The sequence below is a fragment of the Podarcis cretensis genome (assembly GCF_951804945.1).
Source record: "Podarcis cretensis genome assembly, chromosome: 4".
Classification (NCBI taxonomy): Eukaryota; Metazoa; Chordata; class Lepidosauria; order Squamata; family Lacertidae; genus Podarcis; species Podarcis cretensis.
The window spans coordinates 46,910,928-46,933,071 of NC_137173.1; the positions used below are offsets into that span (position 1 = coordinate 46,910,928).

The window sequence follows — 22,144 nt, forward strand, 5'->3', positions numbered from 1 at the left end:
GGTATATTTTCCTTATGCCTCCTCCCCCCCCCCCCATCCACTTCTTTATGGCAAAATTGTTGTGCTCTTTTACTCTTTAATGAAGGTGTGTTTATATTGTAGAATTTGCTACCTACCTAGACTGTAACTTTGCTATCTGAAACAGCATTTATATACTGTTACTCTTATTTTATATAATAAACCAAGCTTTCCTTATTCCTTCTATAACAAGTGCATGTCATAACTCCAGCAGAAGATCCTAAACCTCTCAGCAGTGTCTATACGAACATACATGAGTGCTGGCTGTGGAAAGGTGAGTCTAGGTACACACTTGTAACAACTTCTCTGGCTGACTACCAGAGGATTCAAGCTCAATTCAATGGGTCACATTCAGTTCTGCATGAGCAAAGTAGGATTTCATCTTCCATTCCTTTCCCCTGCAAGTCCCCAAAATCTGTTTTGGATGGTCTGTCTCCCGAAACCTGTTTCACTTGTGCAACAGCAGCACAGGATACAGCCCAATATAATGAATGTGTAGCATCTTATGAAACGGTTAAGCACATTAGAATAGCATAGTCATTCTGCTAAACTATTTCATCTGGTTTAGAAACAGTACTCAAGTTCTATGGAGTAAATTCAAAAGGAAGACTTTGCAGAATCATAGACACATGTCCATAACCCGTCCCCCTAAACACTAATATTCAGAGGGAAATGTAGCTTTCCTTTTTTTCTTAATTGATGGTCTTGTTCTATTGCTATGTGGTGTTCTTCCTTTTAGTTATCTATATTTCCAAATGTAGTCAAATAAAATTTCATGTAAAAAATGAATGGATAGTTCTGCAAATTATTATTATTATTTTGCTAAAGCACTATGAACAAACCTACCTCCACGTCCAAAATTTCCAAGATCATTTGGTCCACTAGTGCTGTTGTTTACAGGCAGGCTGGTGGCAGGCCAAGAATCTGCTAGCCAAGGATAACTCGGGTCACTTGCATTTAACAGGCCTGGTCGACTGAAGAAAAATGAACATCAAAATACATTTGTGAGAAACTCTTTATAACTGCAAACTGAAGAGACTTTATACATCTCTCTCAACAATAAAATGTAAAATTTATTTCATATTAAAATTGTGAAGGCTTTCTTGACCTAAATGATTCTGCAGTTAATTGGAGCTTTACACAAATTAGTACTGAATGTGGAAGTGGAATCAGTTACAAGTCTGCTAGAATCCAAATGAATTCTGTAGTTCATTTCAAAATAAGGAATAGGCTGTACCATTGAAGGATCCTAAACTAGGGATGAATGATAAATTACCACCTCAAGGGAACAATCACTCAAAGTGACTGTTCTGTATCAGCCATTTCCAGGACTCTGGGTGAGTATTCCTTCACTTCCTGCATCCCAAATGTATGTCTGTCATCCACAAGCTGCTAGCTCTTCCTTTGAGCAGCCTTGCGTGGTTTTAAACGCAAGTAGGTTTGAGTGGGATTAATGAAAAGTTCAAAACAGCATTTTTATCTGTGTCAACAAACTTTCATGTTCATATAATTTGATTTCAGATTTCAAGAACAACTGAAGACTGAGCACTTTTTATCTGAAAGGAACTAGTCATTAAGACGTTAGAATTTGGCTCAGTGGGCACGTTCCTAAAACTGGGAGAGATGAATAGGAGAAAGGTGGGGGGACAAGCACATTAAACAAGTAAGTCGGAAGCTGTACTTGATTATTAGTACGCGTAAACAAGATACTGGTCTAGATCTGCTTTTGGAGTGATCCAGCAAGGCTCCTATTATGTTCCTTTTTAACAGTTATTGTTATTGTATCCCTTCCCACCCCCCATGAATCCCTTCTGGCACAATCCCTAAGAGAAATGTGGGTTTCTATGGAAACAGCAATAAGAAGATCTAGCAGCATTCTTGCCACATCTATGAACTCTCATTAGGCCTAATCTTGTGTATGTGTGTGTGTGTGTGTGTGTACACACACACGCGCACAAGCGCGCGCGCACACACACACACACACACACAGATATTGATTAAACAGGAGATTGGAAGTTATTACCAGAGCTTAATTACAATCTCCATATTGGCATAGAGAAAATAGATGAGGATATATGGCTCTGTTATCAACTTTTATCAATTTCAATTGAGTAGCCAAAGTTGTAGAATCTAGTCCTATCAATCTACAACCTATTCATCTTCCATGAATCATTTATTTTGTGATCGATTGTGTGTAATTGTTCACTCACAGCAATTTAGTGGGAGCCAATAAGGAGTCTTAAACAACAGCAACTTCATTTACTAATGCCTAATTAATGCAATAAACATCCTGAAAACAAATGAACACATTCTTTCTGATACTTTCTACTAATTTCTTCCTGGGCATCTGGGAGATATGAAACATCTGGACTTGATTCCCCTCAAGTGTACAACAGATCATTAAAATCTGGTCTAAGCCATTTAATTCCTCCCAGAATTGTCACTCTAGCAACTGATCATGTAGTAGTCTGTCTTTCTTTTTTTTTTAGTTCCTAATAAAAAAATAAATCTGATGGGGCTTAAATATGACACAACCTGAAACTGAATATGACCTTTTCAATAGCAGACATACCTTCCATTGCTCATAAGTCCCCCATCTCCTCTTTGGAAAGTAACTGGTGTGGGTTTTCATAAATAAGAGAGTAGGAAAAATCTGTTAGGTATAGTAAGTCATTTATATCAAGCATATCACAATATACAATATAATGTGTTAAACAATATAATCAAGTATAGGTGGGAAAGCAAAAATTGCCATATCCCCCAGTTATCTCTAGACAATATTGATTTAAATCAATCTTTCTCAGTCACAGTCTCATAGGACAACTTATTTCTGATCCCTTGATATTATGGGTTTTGGGGGGAAATTCTCAAATCAATAGACCTTTGGCTTCAAAATGTATAAAGCTAGAGACCCCTGAATCATGCAGATTCCAATGAAAACATTACCTTCATATCTTCAAACTAAATAAAAATGAATCTGTGCTCTCTTTAGCACGTTAGTACTTTAATAAGTAATTAACAATGACCTGGATCTGCTAATCATTACAGTAGGAACAAAAGTGGAAAAATTTGGGGAAACTGAAATGGGAAAAAAATATTCAAAATACATTCTCATCTTATATTCTAACACCTTTTATCCATGCCTGAAGTGTTCTTAACAGAGTGAATGATGTAAAACCAATGCCATACTTCCTAGCTAACAGGACCAGTAGGAGTTGTGGTCAAACAATAGCTGGGAACCCAAGTTTGAGAAACAATGATGTAAACTCTTAATTGCCAAGATCAGTCTTGTAATCTCAAAAAATTATGAATACTTTTCAAACATAGTCTAAACACACCTACCTTACAACAAGATGTTGTTATAAATTTAGGGTCCTGCATTGCTTATAACTGTGACAATCTCTATGTTGTAAGAAGTCCTGTTTAAAGCAGTACAGTACAGTGGATAGTATGGCCAGACACAGTATCAGTGTTCTGCATAACATACAGCAGCCTTTGTCAGATAGTTTGGACTACGATGATAAGAGTTGTAGTCCAAAACATGTCATGGGCACCAAGTTGGTAAAGGCTAGGGTAAAGCTTGGGACGTGGGTGGCTGTGTGGGTTAAACCACAGAGCCTAGGACTTGCCGATCAGGAGGTCGGTGGTTCGAATCCCCGCGACAGGGTGAGCTCCCGTTGCTCGGTCCCTGCTCCTGCCAACCTAGCATTTCAAAAGCACGTCAAAGTGCAAGTAGATAAATAGGTACCGCTCCGGCGGGAAGGTAAACGGCGTTTCCGTGCGCTGCTCTGGTTCACCAGAAGCGGCTTAGTCATGCTGGCCACATGACCTGGAAGCTGTACGCCAGCTCCCTCGGCCAATAAAGCAAGATGAGTGCCGCAACCCCAGAGTCGGTCACGACTGGACCTAATGGTCAGGGTTCCCTTTACCTTTAGGGTAAAGCTTACATATTGGAACCCCTGAACTATCTTCTCAAATGACAATTGTGTGTGTGTTCCTGTGATTTAACGTGATGCAACCTCTGGCATCCACCCATAAAGAAGAGATACCCCGAAGTAAAGAAAACCCTGGAATTTCAGTGTTAGCTGTCAAAAAAATGAAGAAAGTCTGGAAAACCAGTGAAGGAGATTGAGAAAGCAAGGGACATGGGAGAGCTTTACATGTGTAACATTGCACCAGGAGTCCAAAGGGGATAAAATTGGTTTCCCCCTATTTTTTTTCATTATATCTGTAGGATAGGTTTGGCTGGGGTAGCCTGAGTTCAAAGACACCTACTGAGCAAAGTCACCCATCAAAATGTAGTGATGACGGTGGTGATGATACCCTGCTCTTTACCAGCAGGTCTCAGAATGGGTTACAACAATTTAAAATTTAGAATTAAAACCAGTTAAAACAAATGATCTCATCAAGTATACCATACTGGTTTCAACCATCACACAACCACAATCCATATTGGAGTATAGTCACTGGTCTTTTTGTACAAAGCACCACAAGAGATGCTTGATGCAACTCACAGGATTAACTGAAATGATCAACCATCCTGGGCGATCATATGCATCTGAAAATTCCACAAAAATGCTTCTCCATTAATACAGAAACACTTCAAAATTTATAACACAGAGCAGCTTTCTCTTGATCTCTTGCCATACACTCCGCAATCTCAGTTAAACAACTGTACAGCATCAAGATGGAAATGCTATGATCAGCAAAGACACTGACATATAAAGCAGGGTAGTTGCAGCTTTCTGGTGATACATTACATTTTTGCTGTGTTATCAGTTCCACAAGTGGCTTCACAATGCGTGTTCAACTACAATGAAGACAAAGAGGATCCCTTTGGGATCCCATATAGAATGAACTTAGGAACCTATGATTAATTGCCTATCACCACTGTATGGGCAATTATGGTTGCTAGAAAATCACAACAGGCATATCACAAATTAAATGCTTTACCTAGTTGGAAATGAATTAATGCTGATCACAGAGAAAGTGTATAAAATATTAAATACAAAGTATACACAAGCATTCTAATGATTCTTAATATACTAAACAATCATAATACATGCTAAAATAGTTTAAGCGAAATTGGGTGGATATTGTACAGCAATCTGCAGGGAAACAATGGGTGCAAGTTTATTTATTTGTAGCTGGCATCGTAGCTGTTAGAAAATGTGACTAACATCTACATTGGAATATATCACTTTCATTTCTGAATCTTCTTCCATAACCTTACAAACATAATTTGAAACTTGAAACCGAGCACTTATATTCTACATTTTAAAGTTTAAATTGAAGACTTATAATTTCGTTTATACTATGCCGAAAGTGTGCCAGACAAATGGCTTGCTGAAGATAGGCTTAGTGCAATGAGTTTGTTCTCTTGAGGCAGTGAGGTAATGGATGAGGCCTTCTGGGGATGAGGACGTCCTAGCAGTGTCCCACTCCCAGAGTGAAGAGGGGAAGAGTTGATTGGTAAAGAGGAAGTTGAAAGGTAACGTCAAGGGGCTCCAATATCTTCAGAATGTGTGGGTGTTATTAGAAACCACAATACTGCAAGCTCAGCCTCAATACAGGTCAGGCAAGGTACCACCAAGGCCAAGGGACTACCAGCAAGCTTAACAAGCTAACTATGAGAGATCAAGAAGCCTTTCTTCAGAAATTGAAGTCTGGCCCAAATAAAGAGAACAAAAAGGAACACAAACATTGCCAACAGAAATGCAAACAGACAATAAGGGACAAAATGAGCAAATTCAGGGAGGGCATTTTTAGAATCTTTAGGACCACAATTAAAAAGTTATTTAAACACTTTGAAAGCAGGAGGAAACTGGCTAGGAAGGCAGTTGTATCTTTAGACCACAAGGGAGTCAAGATGTACTAATGAAGGAAAACAAGATTGTGGAGAAGCTGAATGAGTTCTTTGCATTTGTTTTCATTCTGGAATGCCACAGAGGATCCCTGTGGCTGAATTAACTTTCTTGGAAAGGAAGTCTGAGGAACTGAGGCAAAAACTGTTGACAAGAGACATTCTAGGCCACCAGATCTCAAATTTTAAATTGCTGGTTTTCTAATATAAACATGTAACTTGTTCTGAAGACTAGCATTTGTACCTGAAGAATAGAAACTGGCCAATGTAATACCATTTTTTAAATAAAAGGATCCATGATCATTTATGTAAGCAGGTGCTCACAACGAACACTTCTTCAGAGCTTAATCCTACCCCCTCCCCCAAGAAAGGCGTTAGATATAGAGGGATTATGTTCCTCTTTTGCTCACTAGTAGGGCTATTAAAAATAAAGTATTCCTAATACAGATGGCCAAACTTCCAGTCACATGAGAAGCTCCTAAATAGCACTTTCCATCTTGTCCCCATTCTCTATGTTCTGGGACATGATGTCCGCTTCTTAATAGCAGCCAATATTTTGCAACAAAGCAAGCAGTTGGGCAGAATGCTTAGCTACAGGAGCTTTCCTTTCACTCAGATTGTAGTACTATATCAGGGGACAGGAGGAATGGAGTTGACCCTGCAGTCTGATTTCTGTAGGCTTATACTGGCTCAGTTAGGCAATCCTGAAAGTAAAGTAAAGAGTGCTGGCAGAGTGGTGAGAAGGGAATACCTTGGCAATAAGAAGCTAAGACCCCCTGTGTTCTTATGATTCTATGAACTGGACCGATGTGGTTGTCATTCTGATTGCTTGAGTTATTTTCTCCATCAAAAACAAAGTCATGTTTCTTTATCATTTTTTAATGTTTGCTGGGTGTTATAAATAGTTCTCATATGGTGAGGTTATAATGCAATATCTGTTTTCAGTAGTTGCATTTCTTATGGAATTATCTTACAGCCTTTGGGGAACACATTTATAAGGAGAAGTAACCACAGAAGAATGGATGCTGCTTCACTATTACATCTGTCTCTGGAAATTAATATAATTTTCAGAGTGACAACTGTTATCCTCTCAGAGTGACAATTGTCAAAGGATAATAAGTTTATAATATTGCAATTAATGTCTCCCTCCTCCAAAAAATATCCTCCCTTATTATTTAAGTTATTTTATTTCCCAAAGCTTCATACAATCCACAATAAAAATAGCTGGGCAAGCCAGCAAGAGAGCATCACTCTGAAAGGATCAACATTCTGTGGAAAAGGCAGCAAAAGTCACAAATGATAGTCTGCCAAACTAAGCACTATGTTTATCACTGTTACCATATGTTTGTGTCAGCATTTTTGCCTGCAGTTTGATTTCTGGAATTGCAAAACACGCCTAAAATGCTGAAGGGAAACATATTTGAATACAGTAGACTACAGTCCTTACAGACATAACGGGGGGTGGGGGGGGGGGGGTGGATCAGCAAAGCTGATTTAATTCAGGGATCTAAATTTCAAAAAACTGCTGAGACATTTTGAAAGTTGAAAGGGAGATGAAAGACAAATTCCATCTATTATCACAAAAAACTGTTTATATGATTATGGATCTCATACAGATTCTTTAAAAATCTGCAGAATATAAAGGGAGGAACATGTTTTAAAAATATGACGTACACAAGGATGTATTGAAAGAGGGAATGAGAGAGGTTTGAAGAATCCTTGTTAACCTGTGTTGCAAGGTCTATACAAAAACATGCACAATTAAGCCTCACACAAAAATTGAAAAAAAACTCATATACATACAGTATACAAAGATACTATGGTACTAGTTGAACTATTTACGAATACTATCTGGCAAGGTTAAACCCAATCTTCATGCAGGCTAGAACCAAAAAATAGAAATACACACTCAGCTGACATTTTGAGGAAATAAAGCTTTCTGTGTGCCTATCTCTAGTGGGCCACATTTTCCTAGTACAAATGAAAACTTTAATGTTGCCAGCCAAGTCTCTTCCCTTTTTCTGATAAGCTGTTCCTCAAATATGAATACAGATTAATCCTCTTTTAATAAGCATTAACTCAGAACAGATAATCAGCATATAAAAATTCTGACAAATCTTCCTGCATTTGGATGGTTCTGTCAAATAATTTATAATAATCTACCACTGTTAGGACTTGCGCGCGAAATGTTTAGTTTGCCATTTGTAATTTGTTTTTATTTACTCAGTTTCACAACAATCTTTAATCCCCAAGCTTAGTATTTATAAGCAAAAATGTATGGTTTTCGTTCAGGCTGATAGTGTATGCAGTTAGAGGAACATGTCTGCATTCCTGCAAATGGATGCACACACACTCAGGAAACTGAGGCCAGATGAAAGATACATTACATTTTTCCTGTTTCAGTAGATGGATTTCTATGAATTTATAAGAAGCATTTTTTATCCACAGGATGGATAAATGTGATGGGGTACTACATAGCATAGAAGGATTCACCTGAGAAAATGGATTCTTTTTTATCATTCTTATGGAATTTGAAAAGTTGGTATCTGCCTAGAAAAGAGGTATGTGCTTTCTGTCAGCTCACCTTTCTTTCAACCATGTTAAAGCCTGCAGTGTATGTTTGCACAAGGAGAATTCAGAAACTAACCATGAAAAACATAACAAGCACGATTATACCTACCTGAAGTGTAGTTTTTCATTCCCTACGAATGAAAGGTCAGCAGATTGGGTTGCTGGTTCCGACCATGGCCCAAAGCGGGCAGTAATGTTTTGGGGTGTAGGGTTCCAAGGATTCAGTTTGCAAACTCTCCAAGCTCAAGGGAAAGACAGACATTAAGAAGGAGAAAAGTATATCCTACATCCCAGAAATAAAGGAAGGAGCTAGCCTTGAGGGTGGGGCCCTGCTGACCTTTCACTGGGAATGGAAAACTATGCTTCAGGTAGATACAATCATACATTTTCCCATTCCTTCAATGAAAGGTCAGCAGATTGGGAGATACCAGAGCTATCCTAATCTCAGACAGCAGAGAGGCTGCAATGTTATGGAGGAGAGAGAACATTTTGTAATGTTTCATGAAGGTGCTGTGGGAGGACCAGGTGACTGCCTTGCATATTTCCAGCAGTCCAGCATTAACTGAAAATGCACTGCAGGGAGCTGCAGAACAAGAGGAGTGAGCTATGATGTGCAAAGTGACAATAAGTCCCTGAGCTTTGCAGGAACAGGCCTTTATCCATCTAGCTAGAGTGGCAGAAATCACAATCCTAAGGAGAAGAGATGGAATGAAACAAAGAGTGAAACTGTCCATCTGAGCTCTTTGGTTCGCTGAATGTAGACTTTTGAAGCTCTACGTACATAGTGGGAGTGCCAAGCTTTTCCCCTGTGGTCACTAAGGAAGGGCAGAAGGAGGGAAGACCCAAGTTCTTGTTGCAAGTGGAAGTTGGAGGTGGCCTTAGGAAGGAAAGCTGGTTGGGAGAGAATGGAAGAGAGTGTGCCTGCTTGTTGGGTGAGGGTGTTAGGGTGGAGGCTGTTCGGAAGAAAGCAGAGAATGGTGGCAATTTCCACTTTCTAAAGGGAAATGTATAATAATAATAATAATACCCTGTCCATCTGGCTGGGTTTCCCCAGCCACTCTTGGGGAAGAAAAGCTGAGGGAGTGGGAACAATCTGTGGGAGACAGTCTGGATTCACAGTTGTGAACAAAGCGGTGGAGGAGAAGGCTGAAAGCTTGGAAAATCTTCATCCCCATTGGAGGAATGAGAAGGGTTAATCACATGATCTAGGGCAGACATGTCCAAGAAGTCTATCGTAATCGACTCGGAGATCCTGGGACTGATATTGGTCAGTCGCAGGCTGAGAAAGATAAAATATTTAAAAAAATAAAAAAATTGTCCAGTAGTACCTTAGAGACCAACTAAGTTTGTTCTTGGTACAGTGGTATCTTGGGTTACATACGCTTCAGGTTACATACACTTCAGGTTACAGACTCCGCTAACCCAGAAATATTGCTTCAGGTTAAGAACTTTGCTTCAGTATAAGAACAGAAATCGGGCTCTGGCAGCGCAGCAGCAGCAGGAGGCCGCATTAGCTAAAGTGGTGCTTCAGGTTAAGAAGAGTTTCAGGTTAAGTACGGACCTCCAGAACAAATTAAGTACTTAACCCGAGGTACCACTGTATAAGATTTCGTGTGCATGCACACTTCTTCAGATACTTGAAGAAGCACACAAAAGCTTATACCAAGAACAAACTTAGTTGGTCTCTAAGGTGCTACTGGACAGTTTTTTATTTTATTTTATTTATTTTTACTGCGTCAGACCAACATGGCTATCTACCTGAATCTGAGAAAGAAAAGCCTTTCTCCGCAGCCTGCGACACAGCAGCAGCAGTCACTGCTGCTGCCAGTCTCATGCAAGCCTGAGCTCCTCCTCCTCCTCCTCCCTCCTTCTAAAGCCAGCTTGACTTCCTTCCCGCTGCCTGCTCTGCGCTGCTCTGGGGGGGGGGGGAGTAGAGTTCTGGTGATGGGGGGAGGGGGATGTGGTGGTGGGGGGAGGCAGAAAATGAAAAGCTCTGTGCCTGCTTGCCTGCTAGTTCAAATGCAATGGAAGGAATAAGAAAGGAGCCCCCCACCCCAACAGCGAGGAAGGCAAAGAACAAAACACATGAGAAAAAGCCCCCTTAGCGCTCCATGAGTTTGAGTGAGGGAAAGGCTTTAACGCAACAGTAGGGGAAAGAGAGGTGGAGGAAAAGGCGTGGGAATGCTGACACAAAGTTAGCTGCGATTTAAAGCAACAGTAGGGGAAAGCTGGAGAAGCCTGGCACACTCTGACTGGCTCCTCAGATCTGTGTAAACTAATATAAAAATATAGTTTGACTTTTCCACTTGTTTAGTTACTTGACCATCTAACAACTATTTGGATCTGTCATGATGATATCCAAACATAACTATTGTAACTGTGAAATAAAGACCCGTTCATACATTCATTTTACTTAAATTACTTTGGAGGGTGGTAGATCACTGCCAGTTTTTGATATTGGATTGTAGATTACAACCTACTGGAAGTTGGACGTGCCTGACCTTGGGTATATTGGAGGTTGTCCTGACTGCCTGAGCCTCTACCTCTCTCTCCTCCTAAATGCCTGATTGGGGTTAGAGGCAGCCATTTCTTCAAGGTATATAGTCCATCTAGACTTCCTTGGTTTGCACTGAAGCAGGGACTTATGTTTCCCTTGAGGATTTTTCTCTGCTGTCTTGTCCAAAGGGTGCCATTTGAAGGAGGCTTTTCAGCCAGCAGGGTGATCATAAGCTCCAGAGACCAACAAGGGGGCAGAATCCATCACTGGGAGTGTTAGGCTAATAGGTACTCTAGGCACAATGCAACACACCCGCTCTCAGGAGAGCAGCGTGGATGTGGTAGGCCAGGTGAGAGTGTAGGACTGAATCAGAGGCTTAGCAGCTATGTGGAAGCCTCAAAGAGCTGAAGAAAAAGTTGTTGGTGTTCCAGACCTCTGCACTGAAAATGAAAGTAGAAGATATGGTTTTTGCCACATAGGCAATCCTTCCCATTGTTTATGCTCGCCTGCTATAATGCTGGGCTTCTCTGGCTAAGTACCCGCCTGAGGGGGTGACAGAGCAAAGATGCGTGGTGAAAAGGGTCTGCTCCTGTCTTCCTTCATTGAGGCAGATAGCGAAGATTAGGAAGGTAAAGAGGGTTTTTTATTTTTTTAAAAAAATATTTTAAGCAAGAAGCTGGGTGGTGGGGGGGAACAGGGAGGAAAAAGGCTTCTGTAAAGATAGAAGGTATAAGTCAGGAGTTAGGGGAGGGTTTCCAAAGAACTGGAAGAGGAAGAGGAAGTAAGCCTGATAAGAGAGAAGTTGGGAGCAGGTGGTCGGTGATCTGGCTGCACTGACAAAGGCAACAGCAGAATTGAATCCTGGGAGCCCTACATTCCAAAACATTGCTGCCTGCCTTTGACCATGGGTGGAGCCATCAATCCAATCAGCTGACCCTTCATTGCAGGAAAGGGGGAAATTAGTGTTTATTCTAGTAGCATGAGTTGTATATGTTTGCATGTAACTCTCCATGCGTGCATCTGTGCCCTTGTCCGCACATCACATGAATAAAAAGCCATAGCTTTGTGTAACAGTCAGAGGGAACTGAAAACTTTTCAAATTGATATTGCAGGCACATAACTGATAAAGTAGAATGTATGGAGGATAAGGCTATTGAGGGCTACTAACCGTGATGGCTATGTACTACCCCCAGCATCAGAGACATTATGAATCTGAATCCCAATTGCTGAGGATCACAAGTAGGGAGAGTGCTGTTGCACTCACATCCCGCTTGCACACTTCCCATAGGCTGGTTAACTACTGTGATGCTGAAATAGATAGGTCTTTGGTGTCTTCCAGCACAGCTCATCTTATGCTATCATCAGTGTCTTTTAAACTTCTGTTACATCTATCTATCTTATATTAGTATTCATGAACACAATTGAAACTGCTGGATTTACTGATCCTAATGCAGAATGGCATTTTGCTGCACCCTGCAGGTTTGCTGATATGCAATAATATGCAGCTGCAGTTATACCATTCCATACTTTCCTGCCTCATGTATCTCCAGAGTTTGACCCCACACTTTCCCCCACCAAACAAGCATGTCAAGAGTCCTTGGCAAAGATAGTTCGGTGTTTTCATACCTTGTCATGGGGGACTGCAAGGACCAAAGTCAAAATTATTGTGGTAGATATCCTGCCAGCTGCCTCTCTCAGCAGGCAATTGTGGCCTCCTGCTGAGCTTTGCAAGAGAGGCAACTGAAAGAGGGAGAGAGAGTTCTCAAAGCCAGGTGCTGAAGGAAGCAGCTGGCAAAGACAGAAAAGGGGTGGGGTTCTCTGAGCGGCCAGGAGTAGAGCAGCCTGAACATGAAAGGTAAAAGGATGTTTTAAATAAGTTGAATAAAGGCTGGTGAAATAGGAGAGAGAGAGAGAGAGAGAGAGAGAGAGAGAGAGAGAGAGAAGGTTTAATTTTTGAATGAAAGGAGGGAAGGGAAGGGTCAAGCTCATTTAAGAAAAGGTGATCTGATAGATATGTAACAGGGGTGTAACAGGATGCCTTGAACAACAAATGTGACATGTGCACACAGCAAATTAGGTGAACAGTCTATAACAGGGATAGAAGAAGCACTCTTGTTGCATGAACCTGTTTTGAGAAAAACAAGGAGACCCAAGTCTGAGTCACTAGAAATTTGTTTGAATTCCGGTTGATAAAACTTATCAAGGTGAGTGTGTAACAGAAGTGGGGCGAAAGGTGGTCACACAGTTGGTGCAATTTTTCTTGGAATATCTTGTTTTCATTTGTCAAAATGTCAACCAAAAATAAAGTGCATTCACATCTTCACAGTAGCTGCAAAAGTATTCACAACTGTGCTTATTTGTGAGCAAGCTTAATGCTGGCAAGGGTGCTGCTGATATTTTCTAACAATAAATTTTGCTTGACAGATTGTATCAATCATGCAGATGTTGAGGTAATCATATTCCTGCACGATGAGTATTGGCAGAACAAAAATATATCTTGAGAGTCTTGCCATTGCATACAGAATTTCCGTCAGCCTGGGCAAACTGGATAACAACTGAGTATTTGCTCGCCATATCCTTATCAAAATGGGTAAGAAATGCCACCTTGGAGATTTTGCCTAAACCAATGTGGACTAGGAAGGGGCAAGCTGTGGAAACCACAGGATAACTATTTGTCTTAATAGTGGCTTTTAACTGTACTTATTACTTTCCTCGTCCACGCATATGTTGGGTAGGTTGGTTCAACCTGCCATTTCAGCCACAGTTCATTTACTTTTCACATCACTTTAATCACACTAACTATAATAGCTAGCTTTATGTTAGGTCTGCTAAGGAAATGATAATGGCAGAGTCATTTCAAGGTTTTGTTTTGCAAATAGGTTTGGTCTAAATGAAAGCTGTAGAAATGTGTGAAAATATGTTGCTTAGAATGGGCTGTTTATGCATTAATAGTAACTCAACTTGTATTGAGTATTAAATTTATGTGAATGGCTTTATTTCTGACCATGCCTGGCATATGTTCAAGTTCAGGAAGAATCTACAAAGAAGCTAGGATAAGTTCTGCTTCTCTGACCATCAGTAAATATCTTCAGAAATTTGCAAGTTAAGCGTGGAGATCCTTAAGCATAAAATTTGGCCCTTTGTGATTAAAGGCTTCATGTGGATAAATATATTATTTCAACCAATGTGCTACAAATTACCTTTCAAAACAGAGTAGGTTAGAAGGGCAGGGTGAGTGGGCAGGATGCACAATTATAAAGAAAGGTTTATTACTTTGTAGCCTTCTGCTGGAATCACTGGTACAGTCAATATCACATTAGTGTAACTGATGAGCAGACAGAGTGCTTCTTCTTGCACTTGAGTGTTAAGTCTTTGTATAATCTGAATAATTAGAAGGGGTTCAACCACTATATGCTGCACTGATATGTTGCTGGGGTAAGAGACAGACTAATGAACAGTACCTGCAGGGGTGAAGGTGAAGGACTGAACTGCAAAACAAGAAAAGTAAATACATTGTGAGTTATAAACCCCATTAAGAAGTGCGCCAATTAAAGGGCACAAGTGCCCTTCAGAATTGACTTATGTATGTAGCTCAAAATCTTGTGCAGATTATAGCAACTCAGCTTTAAGCACTAGCCAGCCAGCAGCCCATGAAAAATAAAGGATTGAAAAGAGGTGGAAGGCGATTTTGACAATTATATTGAATAATAACCGGCAACATGGACATGCAATCCATCTCATAGATGCTATGACCAGCTTTGAAATGTAACTGCTTATGAGATTTTACTGTCGAACAAATGCAATGTTTGAAAATTAATGGACAACCCTGTGTCACAATACAGCAGCCAGCCACATACTGAGCAGGGTCACTTAAAATGTCATGAATGCCAGTACCATATACATAACTATTTGGGGGCAATGAGCCTTCTAACTTAGATATTCCACAGTTTTGGGTGCTGACAAATGGATATGGCTGTCAGCTAGAAACCAAATTTTCTACATATTTTTTGCTGCATAAATATTTACATATATGGTAAAATCACATATTGTTAGATGATACAAGCCTGTTCACAGAAACATGCTGTTATACATAACACAAAAGCCAAACAACTGAAGACATGAAACATTTCATTAGCAATTAAGAAGTATACATGTGTATTTAGCACATCTGATGTATACAGAAATATAGCATAAAATAGTGAATCTACTAAACCCATAAAGTCTTATTAATAGCTATCTAACGTAAGGAGGTGACAACACATTGCAGCTTTCAGTGTCACTGATCTTGATGTATCTAACTTCTGAACAGAGTTTGGTGATTTGTTTAAAAAAAATAATCAGAGAAAGCAGAAGCTACCATCATATATATGCACATTAATTAAAAGGAAAGGAAGAAAAACATGTGCAAACAGCATAGCCTATGAATAATGTAGCTTCACCACCGTGGTCATTCAGGCACTGTATATAATTAATAAGAAATCAACAGGATTCTGGAGTTAGATTTGTGTAGCACACAGCCAGAAGTAAATCTGCTTGAATTGCCCTGAGTGCATAAATCATTAGAGATATTTTCTTTATCAGAAAAGATATGGCACCTAAACTGATGGTTGAACTTTATGGAAATGCAGATTCATTAATAAGAGTTTCTGATTCACCTGCCATGGAAAGCACGGCTCTAGCACTTTTACTACACACAACAATATATAAAGGGGGCTATAGGTAGGAAGGGTTGTTTTTATAATAAAAAACTGTTGTTTTTCTGTTGGTTTCAACACAGCTGTGAACTATGTGTTTACACCCAGAACCACACTGCAACAAGTTACTACTCAACATGAGACAAAATTCTGAGGAACACATTCTACAAAGCCTTTGCTTTCATAACATGGATACAGAACTTCATCTGATCCAAAATAATTTTCACACAGTGAAAATTAAAGGATTTTGAGGTGCCAGTGTTCATGCCTATGCATCTGTTTCTTTTATGAGCTATGGAATGCATCGTGCATGGAACAGGAAAGCCTTATATACCTCTGGATTGTTGTATTTAATACAAGAGAAAGGAAGGCTTACTCATGAAGTGAATGATGCTCTGAATCAGGGGTATCCAATGTAATGCCCTCCAGATGTTTTGGACTACAGATCCCATCATCTCGGGTCTATAGCCATGCTGACTGGTGCCAATGGGAGTAGTAGTCCACCCCTGGAGGGCATCACGTTAGCTATCCCTGTTGTAAATACCATCCAGTTCAGTGAAACCTTAGTGAATACAAAGTTGGGACACTGTGATGCACTGGATCTACATTTTCTATATTCCTTTTCATCTATTCATACTATAAGACTGGATCACGCCTTAATTATGTTTGCTTCAAAGAACTAAAACATAATGGTTCTCATCTAGTTACAATTATTCAAAACTGTGACTAAAACCAATGGAAGGAAGTAATTCTTCGAAGAAGACTCTGTTCTAAGTAATTTAAGTGAAATAGGTGCCATTTTATTTTGCTTGTTCATGTTTCAAGCTTCACAATCCTCTGAAATACTGAACGTGGAAATACATACACTTCTTTTCACACCAAGACCTGAATGAAATAGGATTGAATAAGAATGAATAAGATTCCTGAGTGTCTTACATATATCAGATGTATTTATTATGGGAATATTAATTTTTTTGCAGTAATGTGATGCAGAGCATTACTGAGCAAGCATACAACAATCACCCATTCCACTCTTCATTTCATGAGCTAGCAATGTTTTTGACTGAACATGTGTTTAGAAAACAGCTCTTGTTCTTACCTGCATAATTGCTGAGGCCCTTCCTCTTCTTTCTGCGCCAGTACAGCCAGATGCTGAAACCCATGAGTATTACCCAGCATGCACCACCAATTCCAGCTATAAAGGCAGGCTGCTTGACAACATCCGTTATTTGCTCAGTGATACTATTGTTGTTTTCCGTGATGACAACTTCATTACGACTTCCTGCTCAAAAATAAAACAAAAACAAAACTGATGACACCAAACATTACAGATGCTTAAAGACAGAGGTGATGAAGGTTCTTAAAATCCAGGGAAAAAATAGCCACAATTCTCTCACACAGTAACTATACTTTACAACAGAAATGGTCTGCTGGATTAAGACTTTACTCTCCCTCTCCACAAACTGTTGGAGAATGCTGGATGAAATTCTGTGCCTAGATTGGAAGCTAGAGCTCTCAATGAACAAGGCTCATCTTCCCTCCTCACCATGATGTTCTCCTTGTATGGTGTTGGAGTCTGTCTGCCTGGCTTTAGACAGATTATTTTCTAGCTGTAGATTGAAACAAATCACTGCAAATTGATTTTGGGTCCACCTGATGCTGCTCTGTCGTGATCTGTAGCTGTCTTGACCTGATCTGGATTTGGCACAAGTTGGACCAATTAGATTCATGATTTGCACAAACTGTCTGCTCAGCCCTAATACTACAAACCTTTACTAAGCAACACAACTAACATGTAGCAGAAAGAATATGCTGACTGGCATTGTTTGAAAAATTGCTGCTTCTCTGCCTCATTTCTTCCCTCCTTTTAGCGGAGAAAGTAGCCACGGGTTAAGTCACAAACCAAAGACCCAGTGTAAATATCTGCTAGCAAGTCAATGATATAGTGTGTGGCCTGTAAACTGGCAAATGCTGTAGTTAACTAGCCGTTTGAATGGCTCAGCAATATTAGGCTCCGTTCCAAGTTCTGCCACAGAATGTGAACAATTGTGTAATTAAAAGGTCTAATCCAAAAAATAAATTATTTCCCTTACAAAATAATCCTGCATTTTGGAGCATGCTATCCCTGTGTAAAATCTCAGCGCCTAGGAATTGCCGATCGCATGGCTGGCGGTTCGAATCCCCGCGGCGGGGTGCGCTCCCGTTGCTCAGTCCCAGCGCCTGCCAACCTAGCAGTTCGAAAGCACCCCCGGGTGCAAGTAGATAAATAGGGACCGCTTACTAGCAGGAAGGTAAACGGCGTTTCCGTGTGCGGCTCTGGCTCGCCAGAGTAGCTTCGTCACACTGGCCACGTGACCTGGAAGTGTCTGCGGACAGCGCTGGCTCCCGGCCTATAGAGTGAGATGAGCGCACAACCCTAGAGTCTGGCAAGACTGGCCCGTACGGGCAGGGGTACCTTTACCTTTACCTTTACCTTTACCCCCAATTATACAACAATTTAAAGCCCTTTGATGTAGAATGATTGTATTTCTGTAATTTATTGGAATATAGTTGCCAAGCTATGTAATACCTGAGCTCCTTAGCTTATTTCCTGTCATATTGCTGTTATTTTTGGAAGAAAATACTTACTTAAAGCTATAATCTTACAGAATGTGTGTGAAAACAGCGACCACATAATTGCACAGTGCAAATGGTTATAATGTTATATCATTGTGCCTTGCTTTGAAAAACAAGCAAACATGTTTTTCCTTTTCAGAATGATTAAAATTGTAGTTCATTTTTTGGAAGGAAGCAGTGCTATGTCAGCATATTTATTCAAGCCTCAGGTAAGTAAAAATAAGGTCATTTGTTAAACTGATTGCAAATGACTAAAGGCTAGGTGTGTTATTTCCGACTCCTACCCTTTCATTGCCAGATAAGAGAATGAAAATAGCATTCTGTAAATGGTTATCAAAGCCTAGTAACATCTGCATCCATTTTATTTTATTAGATTATGCATCCTTAAGACCTGCTCAGCCTGTGTCAGCTTCACAAATGCAATTCCATATTGTCTAAGCAAAAGTAACCCTCACATTCTTACTGAAACTACAATTTCACACAGTAAATATAAATGAATTATACTTGCAAAGGACAAGAAGGAGCTTGTTCCACAGTAGATAAGGAAATATCAGGTTTCTCCACTTGCCAATCTCAAACTTTAACTTGCTGCCACTATTTAAAAAGATCCTAGCTGCTGCACTGTATCAAGTACCACTCTATGATGGAATCAAGTACCACTCTATGATGGTACTCTATGATGGCATACCTTCCAACATTTTGTTGAATAAAATTATAACATTTATACAGGGTGAGTCTTTTAAAAGAGGCCCCGTGGAACATGTGTTCTCTGTATCCACGGGGCCTTTTTTAAAGGACTTACCCTGTAATAACCCTGTTGTCAAAGGATGGATCACTTGTCTTAGTCCCATCTACTATTTCACATTACTCAAAGTTGCCATTTTGTCTCAGTATGAAATATTCAGTAAAGGCAAAGGACCCCTGGACAGTTAAGTCCAGTCAAAGGTAACAATGGGGTGTGGTGCTCATCTCACTTTCAGGCTGAGGGAGCCAGCGTTTGTCCACAGACAACTTGCTGGGTCATGTGGCCAGCATGACTAAACCACTTCTGGCTCAGCAGGACACTGTGACGAGTGCTAGAGCACACGGAAACACTGTTCACCTGTCTGCTGCAACAGTACCTATTCATCTACTAGCACAGGTATGCTTTCAAACTGCTAGATTGGTAGGAGATGGGACAGAGAAATAGGAGCTCACCCCATCATGCAGACTCAAACTGTTGACCTTCCAATCGATAAGCCCAAGGGGCTCAGTGGTTTAGACCACAGCGCCACCTGCGTCCCTACAATATATTCAATTACTCAGCTATTGCCTGCCATTGACCAATTTAAAAGGCAGGCTGTATGCTACATGGTGTTTTAGTGTTCAACTGCACTCATGTATGACCCCCTACTTTAAGATTTAACTTCTGTGGGCATGGGAAGGGAGCTGAATGCTGAAGAATGAAACATTTAGTAACCTACATGAAACATTTTAGTAAAGGATCTCCAAAGCACCAAAACAGGACTGTGATTTACTAAGATTAGTGCAAAACAGAGTATATATGATAGGGCTGTCAGTAGGGATGTTACTTTTTCCATGCATTGTCTCAAAAAAGTCCTTTGAATGGCTCAGCACTAGAGGTAGGTATGCAAGTTTTACCACAGTGAAGCATAGTATTTGAGCATAAATAAATCAAATTTATTGAAAATACAGTCACTTGTGGTTTCTGACAGACTTCAGGAAATTAGATTGGCCCATTACAATATACTGAACATACTTCACTGATCTCTTTTATTTTTAACTTTTTTTTAAATCAGCTAAGTCAATGGAAACACGCACTTCTGATTCCCACTGACCTAATTCCTCCCTATCAATTTTAAACCATATCAGTGATGCTTCACCAGAGCTCAACATTTTAATTGAAGGCCCCTTGGCCAAATTTTCTAAACAAGATGAAAGTACAACTTTTCTAAACTAAAAGTTTGGTCATGAAGCTACATCTACTAGTACGTTCACTGACTGTGGGCTGTGGATATCCTTTTAACACAATGTGGCTAATTTGATCTGATGTCCTTTAGTGCAGCTTGGCAAGCCTCATACTTCAAGTTGGCTTAACTGCTCTGATGTCACAGAAAAAAACCCCCCAGGGCAATCTAAGCTTAAGAAGCTTAGGGGCAACTAGCAGACATCTGAATTGGAATCGGAGGGTAAATAAGCAGTGTGTGTTAAATAAACAACTTCAGCATTGCATGGATACTATGAGATTCTAAATTACACTTTGTTGGTTCAAATCCACAAAGTAGTTCTGAAGCCTTTCAGGGGAAACAGAAAACCTCTTCCTGCTTATAGTATGTGACAGAGAAGGAAATACTTGAAATCCAAAGGGAATGGCACAAGGCTGTAACAAAGAAGTCACTGTAATTTGTAGTGTCCACATTACAGAATGCATTAGGTTTCTCCTGACAGCCTGCTGAGTAGTGACTGTGGCTCTAAGTAGCATTACTTTTCCTTTTCATTACTTTCCCCCATTCCTGTGGCCTGCACCCATGCTAGGCTGGTGATGGAATGGCATCTTATTCCCTGTGCGCTGTGCACCTTAAAACTGCACCAACCACATCCCCTAAGAGTTCAAAAATGCCTTTTCATTTAACTGAAGAGCTGAAAGAAAAAACTTCAAGGGAGTTTTAGAGGACTGCAAAGCCTCCCACAGGGTCTTCCTTAAGAAAGTGTGTTTCCAAATTAGGTCAGCACACTTTTAAGTTAGCATTCTGGCAGCCTGTTCTACCCTTCAGTGCCTTGCAATTACATGAGCAAAAGTAATAATTCATTTAAATGTCAGAATAACATATGCTTTGTGATTTCAGCAGCTGAACATAAATGAATATGGATGTACATTTCCCATTGATGTTCAACAGAATTAATGTAAGTGTTAAGATTTGGAGAAAAACGGCATTAATTTGATATTTCTTTACATTATATTTAATCAGAAGATAGCTAGATAGATAGATAGATAGATAGGTAGATGATAGATAGATAGATAGATAGATAGATAGATAGATAGATAGCTATAAAGCCAGGCTTTATCAGTGTATTGCTTCATATACTGCAGGTGTTTCTATAACAATGCTGTCAGTTCAGCTAATTAAAATATAGACGAGGTATGTGTGCGACCTGCAACGCTCCATTGTTTCAGCAGACAAAATATAATGAAATATAATGTCTTCCTCCCATTGGAGAGTAATGAAGAACAAAACTAATTTGCTGGACCAAAAATTAATTAGACACATCAGATTTGATTGCACCTATTACTGTGAAAGTTTACAGCTGTTTCTGATATTATTACACCAACGATTGAGTCTATGCACAAGTTAACTGTTAAGTGAAGTAGCAGAACCTTATGAGGAGCCATCAGATTAGGTTCTTCTTTTTTATTCCTGATTCACTTTGATTTTATCCCTCCTTGACTGTAGCCTCACAAAACTATGATCTATTAAATTAATGGTTTGCATTTACTAACATGCCTTTTGCCATAGCTTCTCCTTATTTCAGTACTTTGAATTTTGAAGGATGTGGTGAGAGAGTAAAAAGATGCCTGCATCACAAACTACCGTGTCACTTCTGACCACTTCTCTCTCAACTTCTTCTTTAATCTGTTTTGCATTTTTCAGTATACAGTAAACCCAAACTTACGTGGGGATTACTTTCTGGGAATCACACCTGAAATCAAAATTGCATATAATCAAAACACATTGGATGCAATGGGGGTGGGATTGCCAAAGTCTTTTCCCCCAGACTCTGGCCCGTTTATACTCCCTTTTTAATTTCTGTATGTATTTTTTGTCAAGTGCGTAAAGCTGAATGCACACAAGTTAAATCACACAAGTTGTGGGCTTACTGTATTAT

The 22,144-nt window shown here is 39.9% G+C and overlaps 1 protein-coding gene across 21 annotated transcripts in view; it reads right to left on the bottom strand.

The window, feature by feature from the left end:
* ROBO2 (roundabout guidance receptor 2) overlaps window positions 1-22,144 on the bottom strand; it is an 815,523-nt gene that overhangs the window by 49,515 nt on the left and 743,864 nt on the right. For 12 of the 21 annotated variants that reach the window (XM_079974752.1, XM_079974745.1, XM_079974749.1 and 9 more), the window contains 3 exons: window positions 16,743-16,925; window positions 2,591-2,633; window positions 865-992 (listed from right to left, as the gene is read on the bottom strand). In XM_079974752.1, the coding sequence (XP_079830878.1) occupies window positions 865-992; window positions 2,591-2,633; window positions 16,743-16,925 (354 nt within the window). Of the gene's footprint in view, window positions 1-864; window positions 993-2,590; window positions 2,634-14,410; window positions 14,438-16,742; window positions 16,926-22,144 lie in introns of all 21 variants that reach the window. The other 9 variants (XM_079974759.1, XM_079974750.1, XM_079974756.1 and 6 more) reach the window with 1 other exon arrangement.